Raw genomic sequence first — 24,908 nt, forward strand, 5'->3', positions numbered from 1 at the left:
CACCGCGTCAGTGCTGGTTGGAGGGACGAAGTGAAGGGGCGCGGAGCCCGCCGAGCAGAGGGTTCCCACCGGCAGCAGAGCCCGCTGCCATGGCGCTGGTTGGGCCTGTGATCTGGAGCTCCAGACGAGATGTCCACCTCCTGTTGCTGCTGCTGCTGCTGCTGCTGCTGCTGTTGCCGCCCTGGGTCCCGGCTGGTGAGTAACTGGGCCTGGGGGCTTTACCCCAGGCAAACACTGAAGGCCTGGCCTGAAAGACTGGTAGCCAAGCTAGAGGGAACCGTGTCCCGGGCCCCAGAATGTGTGGATCCTGAGGTTGGGGTGTTCTGGGACTCACTTGGAGCATTTGGAGTGTCCTGGCAACTTCATACTGAGGAGCCTATGCAAGCGGGGCCAGGAGGATCAGGGCTGATGTGATCTGCAGAAGCCCGTCTGGGAGCCCTGGTGTGTTTGGTGTGGTATAGTTGGGGAAAGCTGAGGATCTTGGTGTAAGGTGTCCCTTAGGAAAAGCGTGCCGGGTTAGGTGGAAGCGAGTGAGTTTTGGAGAAGTTTCAGAGAACCCAAGCAATTACCATAGAGTCTGCAGGAGTCATGCGTGGAGCTAGGGTGCAGGTGGCATGTAAAGTTGCTAGGTGGTGGCTTTTGGGGTTAGCCGGCCTATGGAAGTTCTGTCTGAGGGGACTGAGTGTAGAGAGTTGTGTCCTAGCCCAACTGGCTGTAAGCTGTCTCACACATTCAACTGGCTTTTCCTGGCAACTGGAGGTGTGGGTGGGGGCTGGGGGGCTGGATTAAAATAGAGGAGGGGAAGAGAACCATGATGGGGGTGCTTGCTCCCATCCCTCCCTTCTATGTGTCCTCTGTCTGCACTTGAGGGGCAATCCTTAGAGCTGTTCTGGGTCTTTGGGGTGGCTAGGGAATTGGGATCATGTGTGTGTCCCCTGCAGCCTATCTCTGGCATTCCTCAGCTAGGCTGGAAAGGCTCCCTGAAGCCAGCCCAGGCAGTCAATGCTCTTTTGCCTTTGTCCAAGTGCATTCAGCATTGAGCCTGGAATTCCTACTGGGGGGTCTGGAGGACACTTTGGTTTGGTCACTACAGTTACGAGGGCAGCAGGGAGGGCCTGGGTTCCCCTGCAGCTGGTGAACCCCACCTGTGGCATTCCCTCTGCCTGCCCACTAAGCCTTTACTGCTTCTTCCTCTGGGGCAGGAAGGAGAATGGGTATAGTGAGGGCCTCATTTTGTAGGGAGGAAACCAAATGAAGGTCAGAGAAGGAAGGGACCTAGAAGCTGGGTAACTGAAGCAAATGAGCATGGAGAAACCAGGCAACTCCAGGATGTCTGTACATTAATGGCAGGAGGTTCTGGGCTGTGCACTTTGGGTTTGTCCCACCTGTGCTACACAGATGCTCATGACAGCTGCAGAGATGTTTGGCATAGACTAGATACACACCACAACAGGACAGGTGTCCACAGGCACATGCCAGGTATCCCTGTGAACTCACTGGTAAACTTGCTGATCAACCTTGCATGTATTGCCATGTGCATAGCACATGCCTGCATACACCAGCAGACTGCACTGACATCCATGTGTTCACACAGGAGTGTTCATGCACGTGGACTTATAAAGTGGGCAAACAGTGTATTAGAAGTGCAAAAGGGAATACCATGTCCTGTGTATCCCCCTGCACTCCAATGGCCTCTCAGGGGCCACCATTTTCCCATGACTTCTGTGTGCAGAGCCCTTCTCCAGGGATCCCTGAAGCTGGAGCGGGGGTACTTACAAACACCAGTACCCAGGGTCAACTGAGGGAGTGGAGATGCCAGGGACTTTGTGACTTGAAAGCTAACTTCCATCCCAGAGAAGATGAAAGTTCTGGAGGCCCAGGACCAGACCTGATGCCCACTTCTGCCAGCCCTGAGCCGGGCCCCTCCATCCCAGCCACTCTGCAGCAGAGGACTGCTGGTTGCTATGGAGAGGATGAGGCATCTTGGAGTACAAAGGGACACGTTGGGTTGTTCCCACCCCCACCCCTTCCCTGAACACCCAGGGAGCACAGTTCACAAAGGGGAAGCCAGTCTTCCCCAAACCTGGCCCCTCCTCCAACTTGAGGGGTGGGGCATATAGGAGAGAAGCAGGGGTGCCACATACTTCCAACCAGTGAGGGGTCTGCTGGCTGCTGGGTGCTGGCCTCCAGCAAAGGTTTGCTGATGGGTCACACCACCCATTATGTGGAAAGCATTTAATCCTCCCAGCAGCCAGTGAACCTCGTTCTCTACCCTCTGTTTTCAGAACAGGTAAATGAAGCTCAGAGAAGGTCAACAACATGTCTAGGGTCCCAAGAGCAGTGTGTGTTTGGGCCGGGTCACGAGGAGGTGGTTCTTTAGCTGGTTGGTTACAGCTCTTTGTACCTCTGTTAGATGGGGCCCATCGTTCCTTCCAAGGGTCATTTCCAGATTGGATGCACTAATGCTGCCTGTCTGCAATATAGGGGATGAAAAAGGACCCCCAAACATCAAGGAAATTGTATTATTACTTTAAAATATATTTCATAATTATTATTTTTATTGTGTGTGTGTGTGTGTGTGTGTGTGTGTGTGTGTGTGTGTGCATGTTTATGAGTGCATGCTTGCGTGTGTGCAAACCCAAGTTTGGAAGTCAGAGGACAACTGTGGAGTTGGTTCTCTCCCTTCATCTTTACATGGCTTCTGAGGATCAAACTCAGGTCATCAGTCCTCCACAGCAAGTGCCTTTACCTGAACAGACATCTCACTAGCCCTCAAGGGGATTTCAGATGGAAGCACATTAATAGTTACCAGAGAAACTGTCCACAGCAGCCAGTACAAGTGGCAAGTCTGAACCATCCCAGCTTGTGTTCTCACTCAGAGCCTGAGACCAGGGACTAGCAACTCCAGTATGTGCCGGTGCTGGGCACTGCATCCAAATACCTATGCTCACCACAACTGTTACTAAATTATGCCTTTTGGCTTCGGGGTGAACATCTCTGAAAAAATGTATCCAAGCTTCCCTGTCTCCTGGGGTATCTTTGCCTTTTCCTGATGAGTGGGTGTTTAGTGTCAGTGACCCCTTACTGCACTGTACCCCTTGAGGTGGCAGTTTTATGTGAACTTGACACAAGCTGGAGTCATCAGAGGAGGGAACCTCAATTGAGAAGATGCCTCCATGAGATTGGGCTGTAGGCGAGCCTGTAGGGCATTTTCTTAGTTAATAATGGTCAAATGGTTAATGAGCCCAGCTCATTGTGGGTGTGGTCACCCCTGGGCTGGTGGTCCCAGGGTCTACAAGAAAGCAATCTGAGCAAGCCATAAAGAACAGGCCGGTAAGCAGAACCCCTCCATGGCCTCCACATCAGCTCCTGACTCCAGGTTCCTGCTTTATTTGAGTTCCTGTCCTGACTTCCTTCAGTGATGATTTGGATGTGTGAGCCCTTTCCTTCTCAGCTTGCTTTGGTCATGGTGTTTCAGGGCAGTGATAGCAGCCCTGACTAGGACAGGCCCAGAAAAAGGAAGTGAACTCAGGTAGAGTAGGAGTTCCTAAGGCCGGCTGAGGACTGGCACAGTGGCATGCCAACTGCTCTGGCTCAGGGTAGGCAGGATGCTGCTGTGGGGCTGCAACCCAGGGCTTTTGCATATGCTAGACAAGTGCTGTACTACGGAGCCACACACCGTTCCCCAGACTTCTAGAGACTCCTCTGGTGAGGGGAGGAGGGGCTGGGGCCATGTTAGGTTCACAGTACTTGGGCGTGCAATTTCACAAGCTTCTGCATCTGCAGGTTTTCAGGCTCTTGATGATGGGAAGCAGTTAGTTTTCTTAACAGTCCCTTTTTTCTACCTAGAACCAAATATACTAAGATGGCAAAAGATGCCTGGCCCTAGAACTCAACGCTCACGCTGGCGGCTGCCAACAATGATTGCATACGTTTCCCTCATGCTCTTCTCAGGGTAGGGCAGGGCGCAGGTCGGAGGAAAGGGCCGGCATCCCGTGTCTGTGTCTGTTAATCTCTCCTCTGCCAGGTCAGCCCAGGCAGTCTGAGAGGTCAGGAGGGATTTGTAAAGATAAGCACTGGCCCCTTGTTGCCCTGGCGACAGACTCCGCCCCTCTAGCGAGGCCCTAGGGAGAGCCGTTCCCCTCCCCTGCTCAATCGACCCTCTGGGCTTACTGTGGGCCGATCGGGGCCACCCTGGAGTGCGGTAGGACTGGAAGTGATGAGTCTCTGGGTTATAAAAAAGGCAGATAAAACTGTTGACACCACAGGTATCTCGGCAGTGAATGAAGGTCCCGCCTGCCGCTCGGTCTCTGCTTCATTTCTAGTTTTCTAACTGTGGGGCTGGGCTCTGCCTTTCGGGGAGTTCTCAGAGTAGCAGTCGGCCGCAGGAGGACCCACAGAGGAGCAAAGCTCCTTCCCCTGATCCTGTGGCCACTAACAGACGGCTCCGAGCTAGGGACTAAGCTCTAGCTTGGGGTGAGGGGGTGAGGACCTGTGCCCCATGGGATGACAGTGGGAGCTGTTGGCAAGGGCCCAGTGGCAGGCGCTTCATAAGAGGCCTTATAACCACTCTCCTCTGGGGCCTTTTGGGCCAATGGTCCCTAGCCGTCATGGCCACTGCCTTTCAAGGGAGCTCACTGGGTGTCCAGGCTCCACAACACTGAATCTGTCTGCTGCTCCAAAACATGCTTCTTCCTAAAGGTGTTCCATCCACTTCCTACCTGACCATCTTCCCATCACCCTTCCAATCAGCTTCTTTCCCTCATAGCGTATCTGTGCTGGGGCACCCCACTGACTTTCCCAGTCTGTCCAGTCACAGGAGCAGAAGCAGAAGGCCACCCACTGCCTGTAAGCCCCTCACAGTAGCCCAGGCTCCCCCTTTGCCCAGCCCAAATGTTCAGCCTTGGCAGAGGCCTGGGAATGGATGCCTGGGCTGGGACAGCTGTGAGCAGAGGGGCCCCTTAGCCAGAAAGCATCTCAGACTCCAGAACCTGGGCTCTGGTGGATGCTAGGCCCCAGTGTGCAAGGAAGAACCCTGGCCACGTGAGGAGGCACTGCCCAGCTGTGTCTCCCTGGGTCCACTGTCCCCATGGCTTGCTGTCCTCCATCTTGGGCTGAGGAGCATGGGGATTTGGCCAGCAGCCGCCCTGCCCCATGGAATGTGGATGACGCCTGACCGGCTGCCAACCTTATCTGAGGGAGGGGGAGTCTTCTTGGAGTGGGGGAGGGGAAGGCGCGGGGCCTGGTGCTGCTCACTGCTCAGGTCTGGTTAGTGTCTGCATGACAACCTGGGGGGAGGGTAGGTCCTGGAACTCCAGGTGGGGGTAGAAGGGCTCTTGTCCCTCACATTTGTATCTGGCACCTGAGGCTTTGAATCCTTCTGCCACCCAAAAGGAGGAGGGCATTTACCTAAGTTCTCATAGCTCATGGTTCTGAGTTGGGGTTTGGACCTGTTAGTAACAAGGCTTTTGGGCTGGGATGAAGTGAAGGAACAAGGCTCTCTGAACTTGGCTTCTAAATCAACACAGGATGCTCCAAGGCATAGACCCTGGTCAGGTATCCAGTGAGTAGGTCAAGGTCATTATACCTGCTCTGTCTTGGGTACTTTCGCCAGGCATTTGCTTGTGGGGGATGAAGTGAGTGCTAGGGATCCTCTAGAAGTCCCAGGCCAAGAGGCAGGAAGGCGGGACCAAGCGTGGGTAGGGGTGAGAGAGGCAGAGGCAGGCCCTGCCTTTGAAGTCCATTCCTTCTCTGAGGCTGAGGTCGGACATCTCAGGTTTCAGTCAGGAATGGAGTTACCAGACCCCCAGCCGGGGCTTGGGGGGATAGAAGCTGCCCCTTCCTTTGTCTCCTCCATCCCACTTCAGGCTGCTGAGAGGACACAGGCCTGCAGAATGGAAAGGCCTGGCGAGCTACTCCCTGGTGCAGTGGGACCAACCTGGCATCGAGGTCTGTTCCTTGTGAACTTACTGTGTGATGTCAGCAAGTCTTTACTTCCTTGAGCTCTTCTACTACATGTCTGTAAAGTGAACAAAGGACAGTCGGAGCTTCCTCGGGGTACTGCAGGAGTGACCAGAAAGCAGCTTGGGTACTATCTGTTATGTGATGCTATCACATAGGAGCCGCTCATTCTATCCTGTCCCTGCTCTCTACAACTAAAACCTGCCTGGGCCTGGGGGTGTAGCTCAGTCTGAAGAGTGGTTGTCTTTCACCAAGGAAGCCCTGGGTTTGACTCCCCAGCACTCCATCAACCTGGAGTGGTAATATATGCCTATAATCCCAGCATTTGGGAGGTGGGAGGGAGGATCTGGAGTTTAAGGTCATCCTTGGAGACATAGCAAGTTCCAGGCTGGATTGGACTCCAGAAGAGTGCTTCTAAAAACAAACACAAAATAAGTAAATAAAACCTCAGTCGCAGGTGTAGGTATCTGCATTCCTGATCAGCTTGTAGATGTGCACACAGGCTCTTAAACATGAACAGAATTGTGTTACCTTTAGGTTTGCTGCTACCACTGGGGAAAGTGTGCATTATGCAGAACCTGCCACATTGCCAAATTATTTTCTTTTTCTACAGGGTTGGTTCCTTCAGAGATTCCAAGTGCCTGTGCCTCAGACCCGTGTGGCGCTGGAACCGAGTGCCAGGCTACAGAAAGTGGTAGCTATACCTGTGAGCCTGTAGAGCTTGGGGGCTGTGCTTCTCAGCCATGCCACCATGGTGCACTGTGTGTGCCCCAGGGCCCAGACCCTAACAGCTTCCGCTGCTACTGTGTGCCTGGCTTCCAGGGTCCCTATTGTGAGCTGGACATCGATGAGTGTGCGTCCCGGCCCTGCCACCATGGGGCCACCTGCCGCAACCTGGCAGATCACTACGAGTGCCACTGCCCCCTGGGCTATGCAGGTAATGGGACAAGTCACCTTGGAGGGCTGGACCGTGGAGTCCATAAGCTACTCACAGTGTGAGCATCTCTATTTGGCTTTGGCTCAAGTCTAGAGATGCCTTAGGCAGCTTTGGTACCCACTCTTGGGCTGACTGCTAAACTGATGTTTCTTGGGCTAACCTAGCAGGTAGGATTGGTTGGGCTAACCTGGCCGGTGGGATCTGTGTGTGTATGTTTGGTTGTTGGTATGGAGCCTGGCACATATAAGGTAACTGACAAATATCACTTTTGTCCCTGCCACAGAACTGAGTTTGGTCCCAGTTGGAAGGTGGGAATGACCCTCAGGTAACCCTGGCAGGGCATACCTGCCTGGTTTGGCTTTCATGGCGATGCCCAGATGGTATCTCTAGTATTTCTTCAGTCTAAACCTGTGTCAAGCTGTCATGTAGATAGACCCTGTGGGACTCACCTGATGGACCCTGGTATGGCTCAGGATGTGTGGCTCTAGGCATCCTGAATCGGGACACTTTTTTGTCTGTGATAAGGATGTGTCCCTAGCCATCCTTGTTGCCGAGAGTAGATTAATGTAGACACAGGTGCCCAGGAACATGGCTGGCATGGATGAGGGAACACCTCCCTGGTCTCTTCCTCCCCTCACTGCTGCTTTCTGGAGCTGCTGACATCAGGAGGGAGGGTACGGCTGGGAACAGGTCCTCAAAGGATATTTAATTTAGTGCAGTCTGGAGTCCGCAGTGTAGACACTGGGGTTTCCGTCAGTCCTGAATTTAGACACTGTGCTCAAACTGTGGGTAAATGGTATAGACTGGGAACCAAGTTCCAGGAAGGACATAGAGGGGTGAGATGGTACACTGGGTCCCTGTCTCTTTCCCTCTCAGTGTCTGTAAATTTGTGCAAGTGAGACTGTGGGTCCCAACTATCTGCATGTGTGCAGTCGCTCTAAGGGCCCTGTGAGCACCTGCTGGTGTCATGTCTGTGCATGCTTCTTTGGGAATCATGTGCGGGTGTCAGCAGGTATGTGAGCACAGCATGTGCAGGATGCCAGCGAAGATGATGTGAGCAGGGAGCTTTGTGTGACTCACTTCTCTCCTCCTCCTGCACAGAGCAGGATGGGGGAGTTGGGATTCCAGGCAGCCTGGGCCTGGCTCTCCCTGGCACAGAGGCTGGGAGTGGGGCTAGAGGGTCATGGGAAGGAGGAGTCCTGAGACTTGCTGGCTGGGGAGTAGGAGGACTCCAGCTGGAGGCAGCTGGCTCCTTAGCCCCCATGACAAAACCTACTTAGGTGGCTGGAGAAAAAAAAAGGCCATAGAAATCTACACTGATAGTGTATGTCTTGTAAACCCCACACCTGGAGATTCTCTACTTTCTTCCATCTCTACTCCTATCTGGGAGGGCCAGTTTGTACTTAGGGTTCCCCAGAGGCATGGGAATTCCTGGGTGGAACCAGGGACTTCCAGTTTTAAAGCCAAAGCAGGATAGGAGTTACTGACCCTACTCCAGGGTGTCCTGTCTGGGGTGTCCCTTCCTTACACCCTTCTGAAAGCCACCAGTGAGTCTTCTGAACACACTGCTGTGTTGGTTATCCTTCTCATTGCTGTGGTTAAATACTTGACAAGAAGCAACTACAGGAAGGAAGGGTACACTCTGGCTCTTGTGGGGATGCTGTCCATCATGATGTGGAAGGCATGGCAGAAGCAGCATGAGCCATCTGGTCATACCGTATCACCGGATGCTGGCGCTTAGCTTGCTTTCTTTGATTTTTTTGTTTTTATTCAAACCAGGATCCTAGCCTTTCTTCCTCAGTTGAACCCTCCTGTAAACTCCTTACAGATACAGCCAGAGGTGTGTCTCCCAGGTGATTCTAAGTCTGGTCAAGGTGACCACAAAGATTGACTGTTATTACTGCTACCAACAACTTACATTTTTTAAGATTTAATTTTTATCTATGTATATCATGTGTATGGGATGCTAGAAGAGGGATTGGAGTGAGGGAATGCTACGAATACTACCTGAGCATCCTCATGAAAGCCCGACCAGGCAGGCCTGCTCTTTTAGGTCAAGTGTGGGTGCTGGGAACAGAACTCTGGACCTCTGGAAGGGCAGGGAGTGCTCTTTACGACTGAGCCCACAGCCTGACCAGTCTGTAGGAGCAGGAGGTCTGATAAGCACTGGATGCTCTTGTGCCTCCACTTCTTCCCCTCTCCCCAGGGCATTGTGCCTCTGCCTCAAGAGAGGTGCCACCCAACTGTCATCCACCTGCCCTATCTCAGTCTTCAAAAAGCTGTTTCTGAAGAAGTCTCCCTCCCCACCCTCGCTCCCAGCACCCCAGAACAGACTCTGGCTCCTGTACTCAAAGGATCCAATTCTCTCTCTTCTTGAGGTCACCATTATTTAAACACCAGCCGTTTCTGGGCCTACCCTGCTGTGTGAGGCCGCCAGGGCAAGAAGGGGGTCCTCTTGTGTCTACCCAGCAGCACCTCCTCTGAATGAGCGAGCCACCGGGCGTCCGGGTAACTGGAGCAGATTGGGACTGCTGGCTAGGCCCCTATTCGCCCCTCTAGATGTGGTTCCCGTGTCTCCCGCCCCTGTCCAGGCGTGACCTGCGAGGCCGAGGTAGATGAGTGCTCGTCAGCGCCCTGCCTGCACGGAGGCTCGTGCCTGGATGGCGTGGGCTCCTACCGCTGCGTGTGTGCGCCGGGTTATGCAGGCGCTAGCTGCCAGCTGGACGTGGACGAGTGCCAGAGCCAGCCGTGCGCGCATGGGGCCGTGTGCCACGACCTGGTCAACGGGTGAGTCCTCGGCGGGGTGACCTGGCTGCAGGGAGGGTGGTTGCGAGATGGACACGCGCTCAGCTCCTGCCCCACCCACGCCAGTTTCCGGTGCGACTGCGCGGACACTGGCTACGAAGGTGCGCACTGCGAGCAGGAGGTGCTGGAGTGCTCGTCAGCGCCCTGTGCGCACAACGCGTCCTGCCTCGATGGCCTCCGGAGCTTCCGCTGCCTCTGCTGGCCAGGTGTGTGCGCGCCTGCGCTTCTCTCCGCCCCCCCCCCCCGCCCCCGTTCTCTCGTGTGTGTGTGTGTGTGTGTGTGTGTGTGTGTGTGTGTGTGTGTGTGTGTGTGTGTGTGTATGTGTGTTGGCCAATGCGGTGGGGCAGGTATGAAGCCGTGTGCACGCGTGAGTACAGTTTGGGCCCTGCACGTGTAACCTACATGCATGAATCTCAGTTCCCTGATCTGCAGACAGGGCTGCTAACAGCACCTGCCCTTTGGATTGTAGAGAACAGTGACAGCACGCCTGGCACACAGGAAGGGTGTCTGAGTGTTAGTACATAGTATTCGCAGCAGTTGGTAGCCGGCCATCACTGCCCATGCTGGTCCTCTGACAGTATCCGCATCCTGAGCTTCTGTCCCTGTCCCGACCTGGCTTGGCTTGGGTCATCGAAGGGAGGTGCCTGGGCACTTTGCGATTCCTGATGTCTTCATATACGCCCCAGGCTTCAGCGGAGAGCGGTGCGAAGTGGATGAGGATGAGTGTGCATCGGATCCCTGTCATAATGGCGGCCTGTGCTTGCAGCGCTCCAACCCAGCCTTGTATGGGGGTGTCCAGGCCACTTTCCCAGGAGCCTTCAGCTTCAGTCACGCTGCTGGCTTCCTTTGCACCTGTCCTCTGGGCTTTGCTGGTGAGTTAACCTCTTGGAGAAGCACTCAGCCAGGGTCCAGACCCCCAAGGATGTATCCAGCCTTGCCCATGGCCTGGTCCTGCCAGGTGCCACCCTGCCTGAGTCCACACTCCTCTCTTTCTCTCTGGGTCTCAGTCTCCCCAGTTTTAAAATGGACTCTTGGTTTTTGTCTGCCTCTGGGGGTGCAGGCAGCAGCTACACCTGATCCTTTTATAGGGGATGACTGCAGTGTGGATGTGGACGAGTGTGCCTCAGGACCATGCCTCAATGGTGGCAGCTGCCAGGACCTGCCCAATGGTTTCCAGTGCTACTGCCAGGATGGATACACAGGTGCACAGGTGGGGTGGGCCTGGCGTGGAGGTGAGGCTGGGTGATATGATCCCTTCTGGCTGAATGAATTGATATATACAAGAAATGAGGCTGGAGGTGGGTGTGGTGGCACAGGTGACAGCTGGGGTGTGTGTGCTGACCTGGAACCCTGGCTTTGTAAGTGGAAGGGGAGGGACTGGTCAGTTTGAATATAGTCAGGAGGGAAGCATGGAGTGGGTGGTATCAAGGTTGCAAGATGATCTCTTGCCCTGGGGAATGTTGGCTGATGGTTGATTGGTTGGTTGGTGATTTCAGCCCTGTAGATACTGAATGTCTGTGGAGCCAGGGCCAGCCTGGGAGACCAGGGACTAAGCCAAGAGAGGAGCCTGGACTGGAGTCATTTTGGGGGTTCATATACAGCTGTGTGGTGGCTGAGGCTGCAGGCTTTCTGGGAGGAACAGCAGAGTGATGACCAGGACGATGGCCCCCGAACCCTGCTATCAAATCAAAGCGGGCAGAGCCTCAGCCAAACCAGAAGAGAGGCAGAACTGTGCACAGGTGCATGCCTTCTGAAGGACATGCTTTGTCTCTTGGGATCTGTGCCTGCCGTCAGTGGCTGGGTGTGAAAGCTCTCATTGCAAACACAGGGCTACCCATGGACCCAGGAACTGCACACAGACTTCCCCTCTCTCATGTCCCTGCCCCCACTGGAATGTGGGCAGCACTCCCCCACAGGCCAGCATTCCTGCCTAGCACCCAACATGAGCTCCATTCCCTGCAGGTCCCTGGAGGCAGATTTCTTTGCTTGGGGAAGGGGCTGGAGATACATTCCCTCCCTTCTATCTTGACCACTCAAAAAATATTAGAGCTTGCTAGGCATGGTGGTGCATGCTTTTAACCCCAGCACTCAGGAGGCAGAGGCAGGCAGATCTCTGTGAGTTCAAGGCCAGCCTAGTCTACAAAGCGAGTTTCAGGACAGCCAGAGCTACAGAGAGAAACTCTATCTCCAAAACCCAAAAACAAACAAACAAACAAACAAAAAAGGTATTAGAGCTCAATGCCCCACATTGGGTGCCCCATGCCCTGTCCACTGTTCCCATTAACTGAGTCCCTCTCTCCCACCCACATCCTCCCCCAGTGGCCCACTCCTCCATAGTCTCACAAGGTAGGGTTTACCATCCCCATCTCACAGATATAGCAATGAAGCCTGGAGGGGTGTCACAGAGTCTGTGGGATCCCAGCTCCTTGCAGTGAGACAATCAGTAGGTAGCAGAGAGGAGATCTCTGAGTTCAGACCCTAGCTCTGGTCAGGGAGGTCCATTTGCATTCCTGAGTTGTCTGGAATGAGGTAGGCAGGCCCTGGGAGCTCCCTTCTTAAGCCTTGGTGCATCTGTAGGTGACTGTGGGTCCTGGGCCTCTTTCTGGGGAGCCTGTACTGTGTGCCTGGTGACTGTGAGGGGGAAGCTGTAGCTGTGTGGGCTGACTGATCCTGGCTGACTCCTCTGGGCCTGGGTCTCTCCAGATGAGGTGTGGGGGTGAAGATGGCCTTGGCTTGTGCTGTGGAGGCTCTGGCTAACTGGGGTTGCACGTAGGCCTTTTGGTCTTGGAGGAGAAGAGGGGGTGGCACCTTCTCAGGTAACAGAAGGACCCTTGGGCAGACCCTAGGGCAGAGGGACTGAGGAGTGGGCCCTGGGGAGTGCTCAGTGTGCTCCAGCTCTATCATTCACTGTGGCTGGTCCATGTCTATAAAGGCTATACCAAGTCCTTTCACTGGGTACCAAGGACAGATTCAGGCTTCAGAGGGGAATAGCTAAGTAAACAGATATTCTCAACGCAGGGCTCTAGCGAGTTGTGTCTGAGTGATGGAGTGGTGGATAAGTTTGGGTCAGGTGTGAAGGAAAGCTCTGGGCCCTCTGAGGGCTTTGTAGGATGAGAAGGAGTTTGAAAATAGTAAGGGAAGTTGAGGCAGGACTTTTTAGAAAATACTTAGAGTAATAGCAAGTTTAAGGATTCCAGGGGGCAAGGTTGAGGCGAGAGAGCCTGGTAGGGCCTAGCCTATGACAGTCTTGAATATCAAGGTGAGTGGCTGGGCCATATGCCGCAAAGGAGTATGACCAGATGACACCTTGGAAAGAGACCTCTGGTTACTTTGGAGATGGGTAGGGAGGAACTTCTAAAGGCAGCTGACCTGGAGGCTGCCAGATCAGCTCAAAAAGCTGGCAAGGGAAGAGGCACGGGGTGGAAGGTAGAGTCAGGGGGTCAAACCCACAGGGCATGGAGACTTATCAGATGTAGCCAGGGAAGGGGACCCTGGGGAATGTGGTTTATAGGGGCCAAGGGTCAGCATCACCAAGAGGCATGTGAGTTCTGGTCGGAGGCTCTGGATCTGGCCTGGTGTACTGACACTTGGCTGATCTCTCCCCTTTAGGCCTGACATGTCAGGAAGATGTGGATGAGTGCCAGTCAGAACCATGCCTGCATGGTGGGACCTGTAGTGACGTTGTAGCAGGCTATATCTGCCAGTGCCCTGAGGCCTGGGGTGGGCAGGACTGTTCTGTCCAGCTCACAGGCTGCCAGGACCACACCTGCCCATTGGCTGCCACCTGCATCCCCACCTTCAAGTCTGGGCTCCACGGTTATGCCTGCCGCTGCCCACCTGGGACCTACGGGCCTTTCTGTGGCCAGAACACCACCTTCTCGGTCATATCTGGAAGTTCTGTGTGGGGATTGGTGCCAGCTGGTGACTCTCTGGGTCTGTTACTGACATTTCGTACCACACTGTTTGCTGGGGCCCTGGCCACTCTCAAGGACACTCAGGTCAGCTTGGAGCTGGTACTGATGAGGGCCACACTCCAAGCCACACTCTGGAGACACGGTACCGCTGTGCTTGTCCTTACCCTGCCGGACCTAGCCTTAAATGACGGCCACTGGCACCAGGTGGAGGTGGCACTCCGCCTTGGAGCCCTGCAGCTTCGGCTCTGGCATGAGGGCTGCCCTGGCCAGCTCTGTGTGGTCTCTAGTCCTGTGGCTACAAGTCCCACAGCCTCAGTGGCCTCTGGGCCTCCTGGGCCCTACTCTATCCATTTGGGTGGCTGGGCCTTTGCAGGCTGCTTCCAGGATGTGCATGTGGAAGGGCACCTTCTGCTGCCTGAGGAACTCAATGGAAATGTGCTGCTGGGTTGCAAGCGCAGGGAACCATGCCAACCTCTGCCCTGTGCCCATGGAGGGGCCTGCGTGGACCTGTGGACTCACTTCCGCTGCGACTGCCCAAGGCCTTACCATGGGCCCACATGCACTGACGGTGAGGGTCAGCAGGTGGGGAGGTAGCATCAGTGCTGGGCCCTTAACCTGCCAGCCTCACCCCAGTACTGTCTCTCCCTGCAGAGATTCCTGCTGCCACCTTTGGCCTGGGCGGCACCATGAGCTCAGTCTCCTTCCTGCTCCATCAGCTGCTAGGCCCAAACCTCACTGTGTCCTTTTTTCTGCGCACTCGGGAGCCTGCTGGTCTGCTGCTCCAGTTTGTCAATGATTCAGTGGCTAGCCTAACTGTGTCCCTGAGTGAGGGCCAGATCCGGACTGAGGTGCCGGGTCACCCAGCTGCGATCCTCCCTGGGCGCTGGGATGACGGACTCCGCCACTTGGTGATGCTCAGCTTTGGTCCTGAGCAGCTGCAGGACCTGGGCCAGCAGCTGTATGTGGGTGGGAAGCTCTACCTCGATGACACCCAGCCCTGGGGTGGGCCCTTCCGGGGCTGTCTCCAGGACCTGCAACTCAACGGCTTCCACCTCCCCTTCTTCTCTTCACCAACGGAGAACTTAAGTTGGCCCAGTGAACTGGATGTTGGTCAGTCCTCTAGCCTCACCCAGGGCTGTGTCTCTGAGGACATGTGCAATGTGAGTGCTTGGGAGGAGGTCCTTAGCTAGAATCAGTGCTATGACATAGGACAAACTGAGGCTCAGACAGTCATGTGACCTCTCACAATCCTGTCATTAGAGTGGTAGACAATACCCACTTCCTCCCTGTCCGGTTCTTTCCAGTGGTCCCGTGACCCCATTTGTGCCAGTCTGAGAAGACGACAGAGGAGGGCCTCAGCCTTTCTGTAGTTGGTGCTTGTGGGAAAAGGCAGCGAGGGTTTGAGCAGAGAGAGCATCCGCTGAATAACCCAGTGCGAGCTAGGCTAGCCTCTTTCCTGCCTGGGCCCTCAGACCAAGTGGCTTCACCTCTCTGGGTCTAGTTTCCCATCTGTAATGTAGCAAATGGGCCTTACATGCCAGAGCCGAAGCTGCAGGGCTCCAAGGCAGAGTGCCACCTCCACCTGGTGCCAGTGGCCGTCATTTAAGGCTAGGTCTGGCAGGGTAAGGCCCCAAATCTGTAGTGATGACAAGTTCCCCTCAACTTTGTGGTGAGGTGGTCAGGGGGGTGAGATGCTACTTTCCTGATTGCTCATCGGTATCCTGACTCTTCCATAGCCCCATCCCTGTTCCAATGGTGGAACTTGCCACGTCACCTGGAACGACTTCTACTGCACCTGCTCTGACAACTTCACAGGGCCCACCTGTGCCCAGCAGCTATGGTGCCCCAGCCGGCCTTGCCTCCCACCTGCCACCTGTGAGGAGGTTCCCGGCGGCTTTGTATGTGAGTTTGGGTGCAGGACACTGAAGTTGGTTAGATTCCTTAGGGTTTATGGGACGTTGGGCTGTGGACCAGGAGTGCCAACAACCCCAGTGTGGCGGGCCACTGCATTCTGAGGGACAGAGAGGGGTTTCCAAAGCAACTTCAAGGAAGCCAGAGGAGAGGAACATTAGGAAGTGGGGTGGCATGTATGAGGTTTTGAGGTTCTTTTTTTTTTTTTTTTTTTTTTAAAGATTTATTTCTTTATTATGTATACAATGCTCTGCCTGCATGTATCCCTACACACCAGAAGAGGGCACCAGATCTCATTATAGATGGTTGTGAGCCACCATGTGGTTGCTGGGAATTGAACTCAGGACCTCTGGAAGAGCAGTCAGTGCTCTTAACCTCTGAGCCATCTCACCAGCCCCTTGAGGTTCTTAAGGATAGCAGAAACACAAGATTAGGAAGATGCTGTAGAAGATGGATTGAGAAGTTGGTAGGGATTTGAAGTCCCACATTGCTCAGGCTAGCCTTGAAATCACTATATAGCAAAGAGTGATCTTGAACTTGTGATTGTAGTGCCTCAACTTCCCTAGTTTAGGGACATCAGGTGTGGGTCCCCACACCCAATTTGTGGGGTGCCAGGGATGGAACCCAGGGCTCCTACATGCTAGGCACTGTACCAACTGAGCTACATTGCCAGACTCACCGAGGGTTGTAAAGGGGAGAGAGATGTGACTGGACATGCACCTGAATGCAGTGAAGAGTGCGCCTCCTTCAAGGGGGAGGGGAGCAGGCTGGACTTTGGAGGAGTTAATATTGTTGCTGTGTCCCAGGCTTTCAGGGTAGTAGGTGTTGTGGGTCCCCTTAGGATTGATTGCCCTGGAACTGATTCCCTCCAGATGGAGAATGCGTAAGGGGTAGAAAATGGACTGCACGCCTGGGGGCTGGGTGGTGTGTGGACAAGGTGGCAGGTCATTTCCCAGTGGCTCTAACTTCTGTAGGTGTGGCCGAGACTACGTTCCGAGAGGGCCCTCCTGCTGTGTTCAGCGGCCACAACGTGTCCTGGGCGCAGGCGCTGAGCGTACTCACCCTGGCCTTCCGCACTCGCGACCCCGAGGCTGGGCTGCTGCGCGCCGCGGAGGGCGCCCACTCGGGTATCTGGCTGGCGCTGCACAACGGCTCGCTGGCAGTGGATGTGGCGGGCTCGGTGCTGCCCGCGCCCGGGCCACTCGTGGCTGACGGAGCCTGGCACCACGTGCGTCTGGCCCGGGAGCTCCCACAAGCCACCGCCTCACGCTGGCTGCTGTGGCTGGACGGCGCGGCGACGCCCGTGGCTTTGCAGGGCCTGGGCGGCGACCTGGGCTTCCTGCAGGGCCCAGACGCCGTGCGCGTGCTGCTGGCTGAGAACTTCACAGGCTGCCTGGGCCGCGTGGCTCTCGGTGGCCTCCCGTTACCCTCTGCGCCTCCGCGACCGGGTGCGATCCCCGGAGCCCGCGAGCACTTCGTGGCCTGGCCTGGGTCACCAGCCATGCGCCTCGGATGCCGTGGTGCGCCCGTGTGCGCGTCCTCTCCCTGCCTGCACGGCGGTGCCTGCCGCGACCTCTTTGATGTCTTCGCCTGTGCCTGCGGCCCGGCCTGGGAGGGACCCCGCTGCGAGGCCCGCGCCGACCCTTGTCGCTCGTCGCCATGTGTCCGGGGCCAATGCCACGCGCGCCCCGAAGGCCGCTTCGAGTGCCGCTGCCCTCCAGGCTTCGCGGGTCCGCGCTGCAGGTGCCAGTGGCAGGGGACAGAGGGATTAGGAGGGATGAGTTCTCCTTAGCCTCTGTTTGATGCTCAAAAAGATGATACACAGGTTAAAATACAGGCTAAATTTGAATTCAGAAAAAAACATTGTGGTTTGAGGAGAGTTGGGGCATGATTTGGGGGCTTTGAAGCAAGTTGCCCTTAATGATACCCCGCCTCCCCCGCCATAGCCTTTGCAACTCTCCCCATTTCCTCCTGGGTCTAGAGCTGTCTAACCCTCTCAAGAAGTTTAGGAACTGTTTTGTCCTGCCCTGCCCTTTAATTTCAGCACGTATCAAGGGCCTCAGCTCTTGTGGCATGGGAAAGGAGCAGAACCACAGCCCTGTGTTCCTCTGCTTCCGTCAGGGGGAGGGCTGTAGAGGGTGGGCCTGTATTCCGCAGATGAGAGCACTGTGGCCAGCTCCCAGCACCCTACCTCCACCTAGCCTTGCGCTTTCTCTGCAGGGTGCCTGTTCTGCCTCAGGGCTGTAGCCTCAACGCCACCTGCAAGGATGGCGCCCCTTGTGAGGGTGGACCTCTAGGCACCAACTGCAGCTGCCGGGAAGGCCTTGTTGGCCTGAGGTGGGTCTGGGGACCAGGGTCCTGGAAGGTTGACTGGGAGGTTGCCCCTGGATTTCCCAGCCTGGGCAAGGGAAATGGGGTCTTTCTTGTCTTGGTTCTTCTGGGACTTCCAAGACCACTGCCTCTTAGATGTCAGCAGGACAGTGGTTGTCTAGCCAGTTCTTCCTTCTTCCTTCCTTCCTTCCTTCCTTCTTCCTTCCTTCCTTCCTTCCTTCCTTCCTCCTTCCTTCCTTCCTTCCTTCCTTCTTCCTTCCTTTCTTCCTTCCTTCTTCCTTCTTCCTTCCTTCCTTCCTTCCTTCTTCCTTCCTTCCTTCCTTCCTTCCTTCCTTCCTTCCTTTTTTTCTTTTCTTTTTTTCTTTTTTTGGACAGGGATTCTTTGTGTAGTCCTGACTGTCCTGGAACTCACTCTGTAGACCAGGCTGGTTTTGAACTCAGAGATTCACCTGTCTCTGCCTCCCAAGTGCTGGGATTAAAGGCGTGCGCCACCACCCCCCAGCCCACCTAGTTTCTTAAAGCCCTTTGGTCCTCAGTGGACATGGCCAAAATTTAACTTCTGGGCCTCCGAGAGGTGCAGCTGGCATCCCTCCCTGCCATGTGCTCTTCCTCACGTTCATGGAGTAGGAACCCTTCTCAGTCATGAACATTGGGCCCAAGGGGAGTGGGTAGGTGACGGAAATCATCTTCAGCTCTGGTCACGTGGCAGAACTCAGCCATGCTGGGACAGTGGCTGGATAGGCTTTGATGCTTGGGTGGAGGGGGTGGGGTGGGGAAACTGGGGAATGGGAGGCAGCTGTCAGGGTGGAGGTGGCTTTCTCAGCCTCTGTCTCTTCCAGGTGTCTGAGTCCTGACCTACCCTGTGAAGCCAACCCTTGCTTGAATGGAGGCACCTGCCGGGCAGTCAGTGGCATATCAGAATGTACTTGCAATGCAGGATTCTCTGGCCAGTTCTGTGAAGTGGTGGTGAGTAGTACCTAGGGGTGGGCTGCCAGGCCTATTTGGACCTTAGCAAGAGTCAGTGGACAGGAAGGGTATGGTCTTTGTGGACTTGGCACTGGACGAGCTTTGCTGAGGGTGGGGGGGACCCCCTGAAGGATGTATTTTCACTTCAGGGAGAGCTTGGGGAGCCCACCAGCCATTAGGCACAGTCTGGGCACAGGTGGTGTCTAGGGTAGTGGCAGTGGGGGCAGGCTGGGATCTGGGACTGGCTTCTGAGCCCACAGGATCATGGGGCTTATAGTCTCCTTGAGTTCCAAGCAGTTTCTGAAGCAGATCCAGCACTGCAGGTATCCCTGCCCCAAGAAGTCCCAGCTGACGGAGCACTGGACCTGTGGGGACCAGCACCAAGCCTTGGAGAGGCTCTGAGACCACTGTAGGTGCTGATAAACGGTTTTCTGGAAAGGCAGTCCGGGAGTGCCTTGATCCCTGTAGGCTCCCAGAAGGCTGGTTGTAAGCCAGGAGTCCCTTTTGCTTCTGGGAAGTGTTCCTTTCAAGTTGAACTTTTACAGGCTTTGCTTCCCCACCTACCCACTATATACCACCCCCCCACCCGCCCAGGGAAAGGAGATGGCTTTACAGCTCCTGCTGAAGTGATAGAGAGGGGGAAGGTGTGAACTTTATAGTTTTGGGGCTCCCTTCTCCAGGCCTGAATGCTGGGGGTGGGGATGCAGGTGACAGTAGGCTGAGAAACCTCAGGGGGAGACGGTGAGTCTGGATTGCGGTGATTCTGATTCCAGGACTTAAGAGCTCTAGGTATGAGGAATCTTTGATGGGTCACTGTGGGACTGGAGATGGGGAATGCTGCCCTCACCCCCAAACCAGGCTCAAGTCTGCCAGGGACAGGCTGTCAGAGCAACCCCTTGCAAGCAGGCAGACAATCGTGAAGTCTCTCATCAGTGGGCTCTGCTTTCTGCTCCTGTTTTACTTCAGCTGACTGTTGTTGAATTTTGTGACACCCCCTAACTCCCACAAGCACTCCTGGAATGTCTACTGTCTACCCTCCTAGCCAGGGCTAGGCAGCACCCCTAGGTTGGCCTGGACAGGTGGCTTCCTGGCTCCTGCCTGCACACCCAGGGGCTGCCTCTCTCACCGACTCTGGGGAGCCTACTTCTCTGAGTCTTCTTGTCTCTCATCTCTCGCAGAAAAGCCTGCCTCTGCCCCTGCCATTCCCGCTGCTGGAGGTAGCAGTGCCTGCGGCCTGTGTCTGCCTCCTCCTCATCCTCCTGGGCCTCCTCTCAGGGATCCTGGCTGCGAGAAAGCGCCGCCAGTCTGAGGGCACCTACAGCCCAAGTCAGCAGGAGGTGGCAGGGGCTCGTCTGGAGATGGACAGTGTCCTCAAGGTGCCACCAGAGGAAAGACTTATCTAGGCTGGTCTGGCTGCTGGTGCCATGCCCTAAAGGTCCTACAGGATCACTGCAGAACCTCTACCTGGAGGCTGGAGAAGACTATTTCCAGAGCTAGGACACCCACAGGATGTGCCACCATGGTTGGCAACCCTTGCCCCTGTCCATCATGGAGTCAGAAAACGGGGAACAACTCAGGGAAGCAGAGGAGGCTGTGGGAGTATGAATGTCTCTGACCTGCTGGGCTGTGAATAGGAGGGTACATGTGGGTACCCATGGTATGACTGACAGGTGCATGTATGTGTATATCGTTCTGTCTGTTTGGGGGAGAGAGAAGACATGAGAAGAGAGTGGAGGGAGGGAGGGAGGGAGGGAGGAAAAGAGAGGGAGAGGGAGGGAGAGAGAGAGAGGGAGGGAGAGAGAGAGAGAGAGAGAGAGAGAGAGAGAGAGAGAGAGAGAGAGAGAATGAATGAATGTGGGATGTGTTGCACATTGTACTGTGTTGACAGGGTGTGTGGGCATGCCCTGAGAGTCTACGTGACTGTAGTGTGGCAAGTGATTTCACAGGGGAAGTGGCTGCTTCATGGCTGGGGACAACCTGGATGCCTCTGAGACAGGGGAAGCCCAAGGCTGCACGTTCTCTAGCACTGGACAGGCCAGAGCTTGCCCAAGCTCCTAGACTTTGGTCTTGACATCTTGTCCAACCTCCAAGGACAGCCTCTGTCCCAGAGAAGCTGGGGAATAGGGAGGCTTCTTGGCTTCCAGAACAAAAGCCCTTTTGGGCAGATCTGATGGACAGTGCCATGGCTAATACCCCCGTGTCTGTAGGGCAGGCCTGCGGGAATCAAGGAACAGCTGTCCTTGGCTGTCCTGCCTGCTGTGGGCATCTGCAGGCATGGAGCAACCTTTCTGCCCACCTCACAGGGCTATTCTGAGGATCCGAGAGACAAACAGGCAGAAACTCCAGAAGCTGTTTAAACTCCATCTGATGGAAAAGACTAGCTGCCCTTTTGAGTACTGGAAAGTGCCTCACCTGCCTACAACCGAAGGGGCTTCCTGGAACCCTCGCCAGGCCAGAGGGCAGAATGGAGATGCTGTTCTGTCCCTGCAGCTCTGCGGTTCTGCAGCACAGGCTGACCTATTGCCTGCAGTTCCATTGTCTGTGTATGGCTGTTAACTGAGGGAAAGCATGCCAAGGAAGGCCTCAATTGTGTGCCCACTAGTGCTCGGCAGATGCACATCAGCAGCTACTGCACTGGTGCTCAGGCTGCAGGATTACATCCTGTGGCTACACACTCAAGTGCACTTGACTTCTGACCCCACCCCCAGAGGGCACTGGCCTGCAGATCCAGCCTCCTTCGGACTTCCCAGAGCCTTCTGTCATCCTTGCTGACCAGGCCAGTGCCTCCTAACTGGGGGCTCCATGTGCAAATGCCAGGAGACTTTTACACAGGAAGCTGGATGTCTCAGGTTTCAGTCACCTCCAGAAGGCACAGACTTGGAGGCACTGGGGTTCAGTAGAAGCTTTGATGAGACCCTGGATGTTGAGAGGCCTGCTTGGTCCTTACCCTGTAGCGGTGGGACCAACTTGCCCCTAGCTGTCTTGGTGTCCCTTGGAAGAGGGGAGGGGAAATGGGTGAACTGTTCCAGTTGCCAGATCCTAAGATGTTTCCTGCAGGACGCCAACAACGAGACATTCCAGTATCACCAGTGTGGGCTGCACAGTATCCACTTGCGGGTAGAGGCTATTCTTGTGGAGGTCTGGGGGAAGGGTGGAACTTGCTCCTTCCTGTAGTCCTTCCCACCTGCCCATCCCCAGTTCCCTCCCTGGCAGGAAAGGGGCAAGCCGCTGGTGATGGCCAAGTGCCTGCTCAGGCTTCCCTCACTTGAAGGACTCAGGACCACAGCCTTCTCCCCAACTGAACACACAGTTCATCACTGGGTTCTCAAATTCTACCCAGTGAATGGACAGATTAAGTGAATGTGTGCACCAGTCCCTAGTGGACCGACCGTAGGTGTGTGTGGCTTCCCATGCTGCTTGACACCTTGTCACTGCGCTGGCCCACTGGGGTGGGACTTGGAATTTTCTGGGATGGAAGAAGTGGAACTAAGACCTGTCCAGGAACACAAATGCCAGGAGGGTCCCCATGACTCAGCTCCCCAGCAGCTGAGCCCCCCCCCCCCCAACAGAGCCCTGAGGAGTGGTGCATTTCAGGCCTAGGCCTCAGGGACCCATGAGCAACCTCTTAGACAGAGAGGGTTCCCTAGAATGACAGGGGCCTCCAATGACCCTACCCCCTTGTTCCCGTTAGAAACCCTGGGGTAGGCTGTCTGACCATTCACACATAGGAAATGAGAAATCAGGTCAAATGTGCACAATTTCCTGCATGTCTCTGAAGGATGTTTTCTTAAAGGTTTATTGAAAGGAATCAATTTTTAAGATTCATCAAATCAATAAGGTAAGAAGGAAAAGCAAGATCAAAGAAACAATAACAAAACATTTCATTATAACTTTGGTGACTTGGCCTCAGGAATTTCTGCACTAGCGAGAAGCTGGAGATGGCAGGGAAGGCTGGCTTCTAGGCCCCCACTTTCCCCAGGATTAGAGGCCATATTTATTCACTCCATGGGGAATCTGGGGGGCCCTAAGGCCCCACCTCATCCTGACCTAGGAGCCCAAACAGCTGTGCCTCCCCCTTTGTGGCAGGAAGCTTGTCCTCTGAGTTGGAATCTGGGTCACTGGTGCCCAGCTCTGCCCATAAAGCTCCAAGTGGCAGGAGGCTGAGCCTGAGCTTTGACAGACATGAGAGCCCAGAGGACGGGGGTGGCAGTGAGCTGAAGGCTACCAACACTCAGATTTGTGGGTTCCTCCTATAAATCGGAGTTGCTGGTGTTGCCAAGCCCTGTAAGGGCCGGCTGGAGCTGGGTTTGGGGCTTGGGTCCCCAGACCCTCACCCCAGGAACAACTCAGGTTTGGTGGTTAGGAAAGAGTATATTGCTAGACAAGTTTGGAGACACCCATCAAAGAGAAATGCCAGCCCAGGAGTGGTCACTTCAGCCCCCCCAAACACCTGTGTTCCCCAACGCTGTGCTCGCATGGGTGTTACTAACATGGGCCCTGTGGGGCACGGCCTGGCAGAGGAGGAGAGCTGGGCTTGAGAGAGGCCTTGAGCTTCCTGGCTCCTCTTGGGCTACTGGAGGGACGGCGGTGGGACACGGGTGGCCCAGGTGACCTCTAGTGCAAACCTTATACAGGGTGTCAAGGAGAGTGGCAGGCGGCTCTCTTGGGATGGTACCATTCCCAGGACCAGACCTCAGAGATGGGCTGTGGAGGAGAGGGGGCACAGAGTCCCTTTGCCCCAGTGGAACCTGGTCAGAAATGGGACATAGGGAGGCACAGTACTGGATGGTGGCACAGGCCTGCTCACTCGAAGGTCTCCCACTGCCTGCGGAGCTGCTCCACAGAGGTGGGGGCTGGGGCTGAGCTCGGGCTCACATCTTGCTTGGTTTTTCGTAGCAAATCCTCAAAGGGGTCTCTGGCCTGTGCAGGAGCAGAGGGCTGCAGGGCTGGCTCTAGACCCTGGGGAGCTCTAGGAGGCAGCAGTGGGGGTTCACCAGGCCTCAGGGCCAGCCCCTGCTTGGCCTCAGCAGCCCTAGCACTTGAGCGGGCCAGAGGCAATGTTCGGATCCTGGAGGGGGCAACAGCTGGGGGGCCAAGTGGCTGCAGGGGACTAGTGTGGGCACCCATGGGGATCTGGCCAAAGAGGTTGGGCATGGAGAGGGCAGACAGGTTGGGCTGAGACCTGTGAGGGGCATAGAAGCCAGAACCAGACAATAGGATGCTAGGTGCATATGCCGGCCTCAGGGACGCTGGAGGGGTCCCAAAAGGTCTGGCTGGTGTGGAGCCCAGGGGCGTGGTAGGCAGTGCTACTGGCACAGATGGGACAAAGGGATTGAGGGGTGGTTGTGCAAAAGGGGTGGGTGTCGCTGTGCGGGGGAGGCTGAGCTGGGCGGTGAATGGGGCAGCCACACTGGGAGTGGCAGGATGTGGTGGGATGGTGCTACCCGACCAGGCTGTGTTAAGTGGGTCCAGGAGGGCAAGCAGGGCATCACTGCCTGTGCCTGCAGCTCCCGGGGCTGGGCTGAGTGGCTGCAGAAGTTCTGTGGGGCCTTGAGGGACAGCACTGGGGAGCAGCCCTGGCAGTAGGGCTGGGCTCAGGGCAGCTTGTCTTTGCCAGTCTGTCTGAAGCTGCTCGGAAGAGAAGTCACCAAGTGGGCCGCCAGCAGCCTGCAGCTTGGCTGTGCGGGCAGTGGGTGGTGGAGGTACGATGCCCAGCTCAGGAGTCTTCCTGCCTTGTGGCCGGGGAATGGTGATACTGCCTGGAGTTTGGGTGGGAGCTTCCTCCTTGATGCTGGGGCTCAGGATGCCATCCTGGTTCTGGGGTTTGTGAGGCAGGGCTGGGGAAGTACCAAACAGAGCTGAGGGCTTCTCAGGGGAGGTGGTGGAAGGCTTGCTGGGGATGGCCATGTCGTCCTGACCCAGACTCCAGAGCTTAGTGTATGGATGAGCAAGCTTCAAAGCTGCAGCCATGCTAAGGCCCCTCTCGCTTCTGCACAGGTCCAGCCTCTGTGGGGAAGGAGGGAGGGAGTGATGACCACAGGCTGGCCCAGGCAACAGCAGAAAGTACATGCCCATTCCCAACC

The 24,908-nt window shown here is 55.6% G+C and overlaps 2 protein-coding genes across 7 annotated transcripts in view; one reads left to right on the forward strand and one right to left on the reverse strand.

Moving 5' to 3' along the window:
• Positions 1 to 4,116: 4,116 nt before the first annotated feature.
• Positions 4,117 to 20,554, forward strand: Crb2 (crumbs cell polarity complex component 2). Its single transcript, XM_059260206.1, has 13 exons — positions 4,117 to 4,268; positions 6,575 to 6,898; positions 9,490 to 9,685; positions 9,770 to 9,909; positions 10,390 to 10,575; positions 10,792 to 10,905; positions 13,313 to 14,185; positions 14,269 to 14,777; positions 15,354 to 15,519; positions 16,503 to 17,271; positions 17,749 to 17,865; positions 18,699 to 18,825; positions 20,004 to 20,554. Exons 1-13 carry the CDS (start codon positions 4,220 to 4,222, stop codon positions 20,226 to 20,228), a joined length of 3,795 nt encoding a protein of 1,264 aa, XP_059116189.1. The 5' UTR covers positions 4,117 to 4,219; the 3' UTR covers positions 20,229 to 20,554.
• Positions 20,555 to 23,143: 2,589 nt separating this feature from the next.
• Positions 23,144 to 24,908, reverse strand: part of Dennd1a (DENN domain containing 1A) — a 502,935-nt gene continuing 501,170 nt past the window's right edge. For all 6 annotated transcript variants that reach the window (XM_059260209.1, XM_059260211.1, XM_059260210.1 and 3 more), the window contains one exon: positions 23,144 to 24,831. In XM_059260209.1, coding sequence (XP_059116192.1) covers positions 23,629 to 24,831 — 1,203 coding nt within the window. In that variant the 3' untranslated portion in view covers positions 23,144 to 23,628. The remainder of the gene's footprint in view (positions 24,832 to 24,908) is intronic.

The sequence above is a fragment of the Peromyscus eremicus genome, chromosome 4 (genome assembly GCF_949786415.1).
Source record: "Peromyscus eremicus chromosome 4, PerEre_H2_v1, whole genome shotgun sequence".
Taxonomy (NCBI): domain Eukaryota; kingdom Metazoa; phylum Chordata; class Mammalia; order Rodentia; family Cricetidae; genus Peromyscus; species Peromyscus eremicus.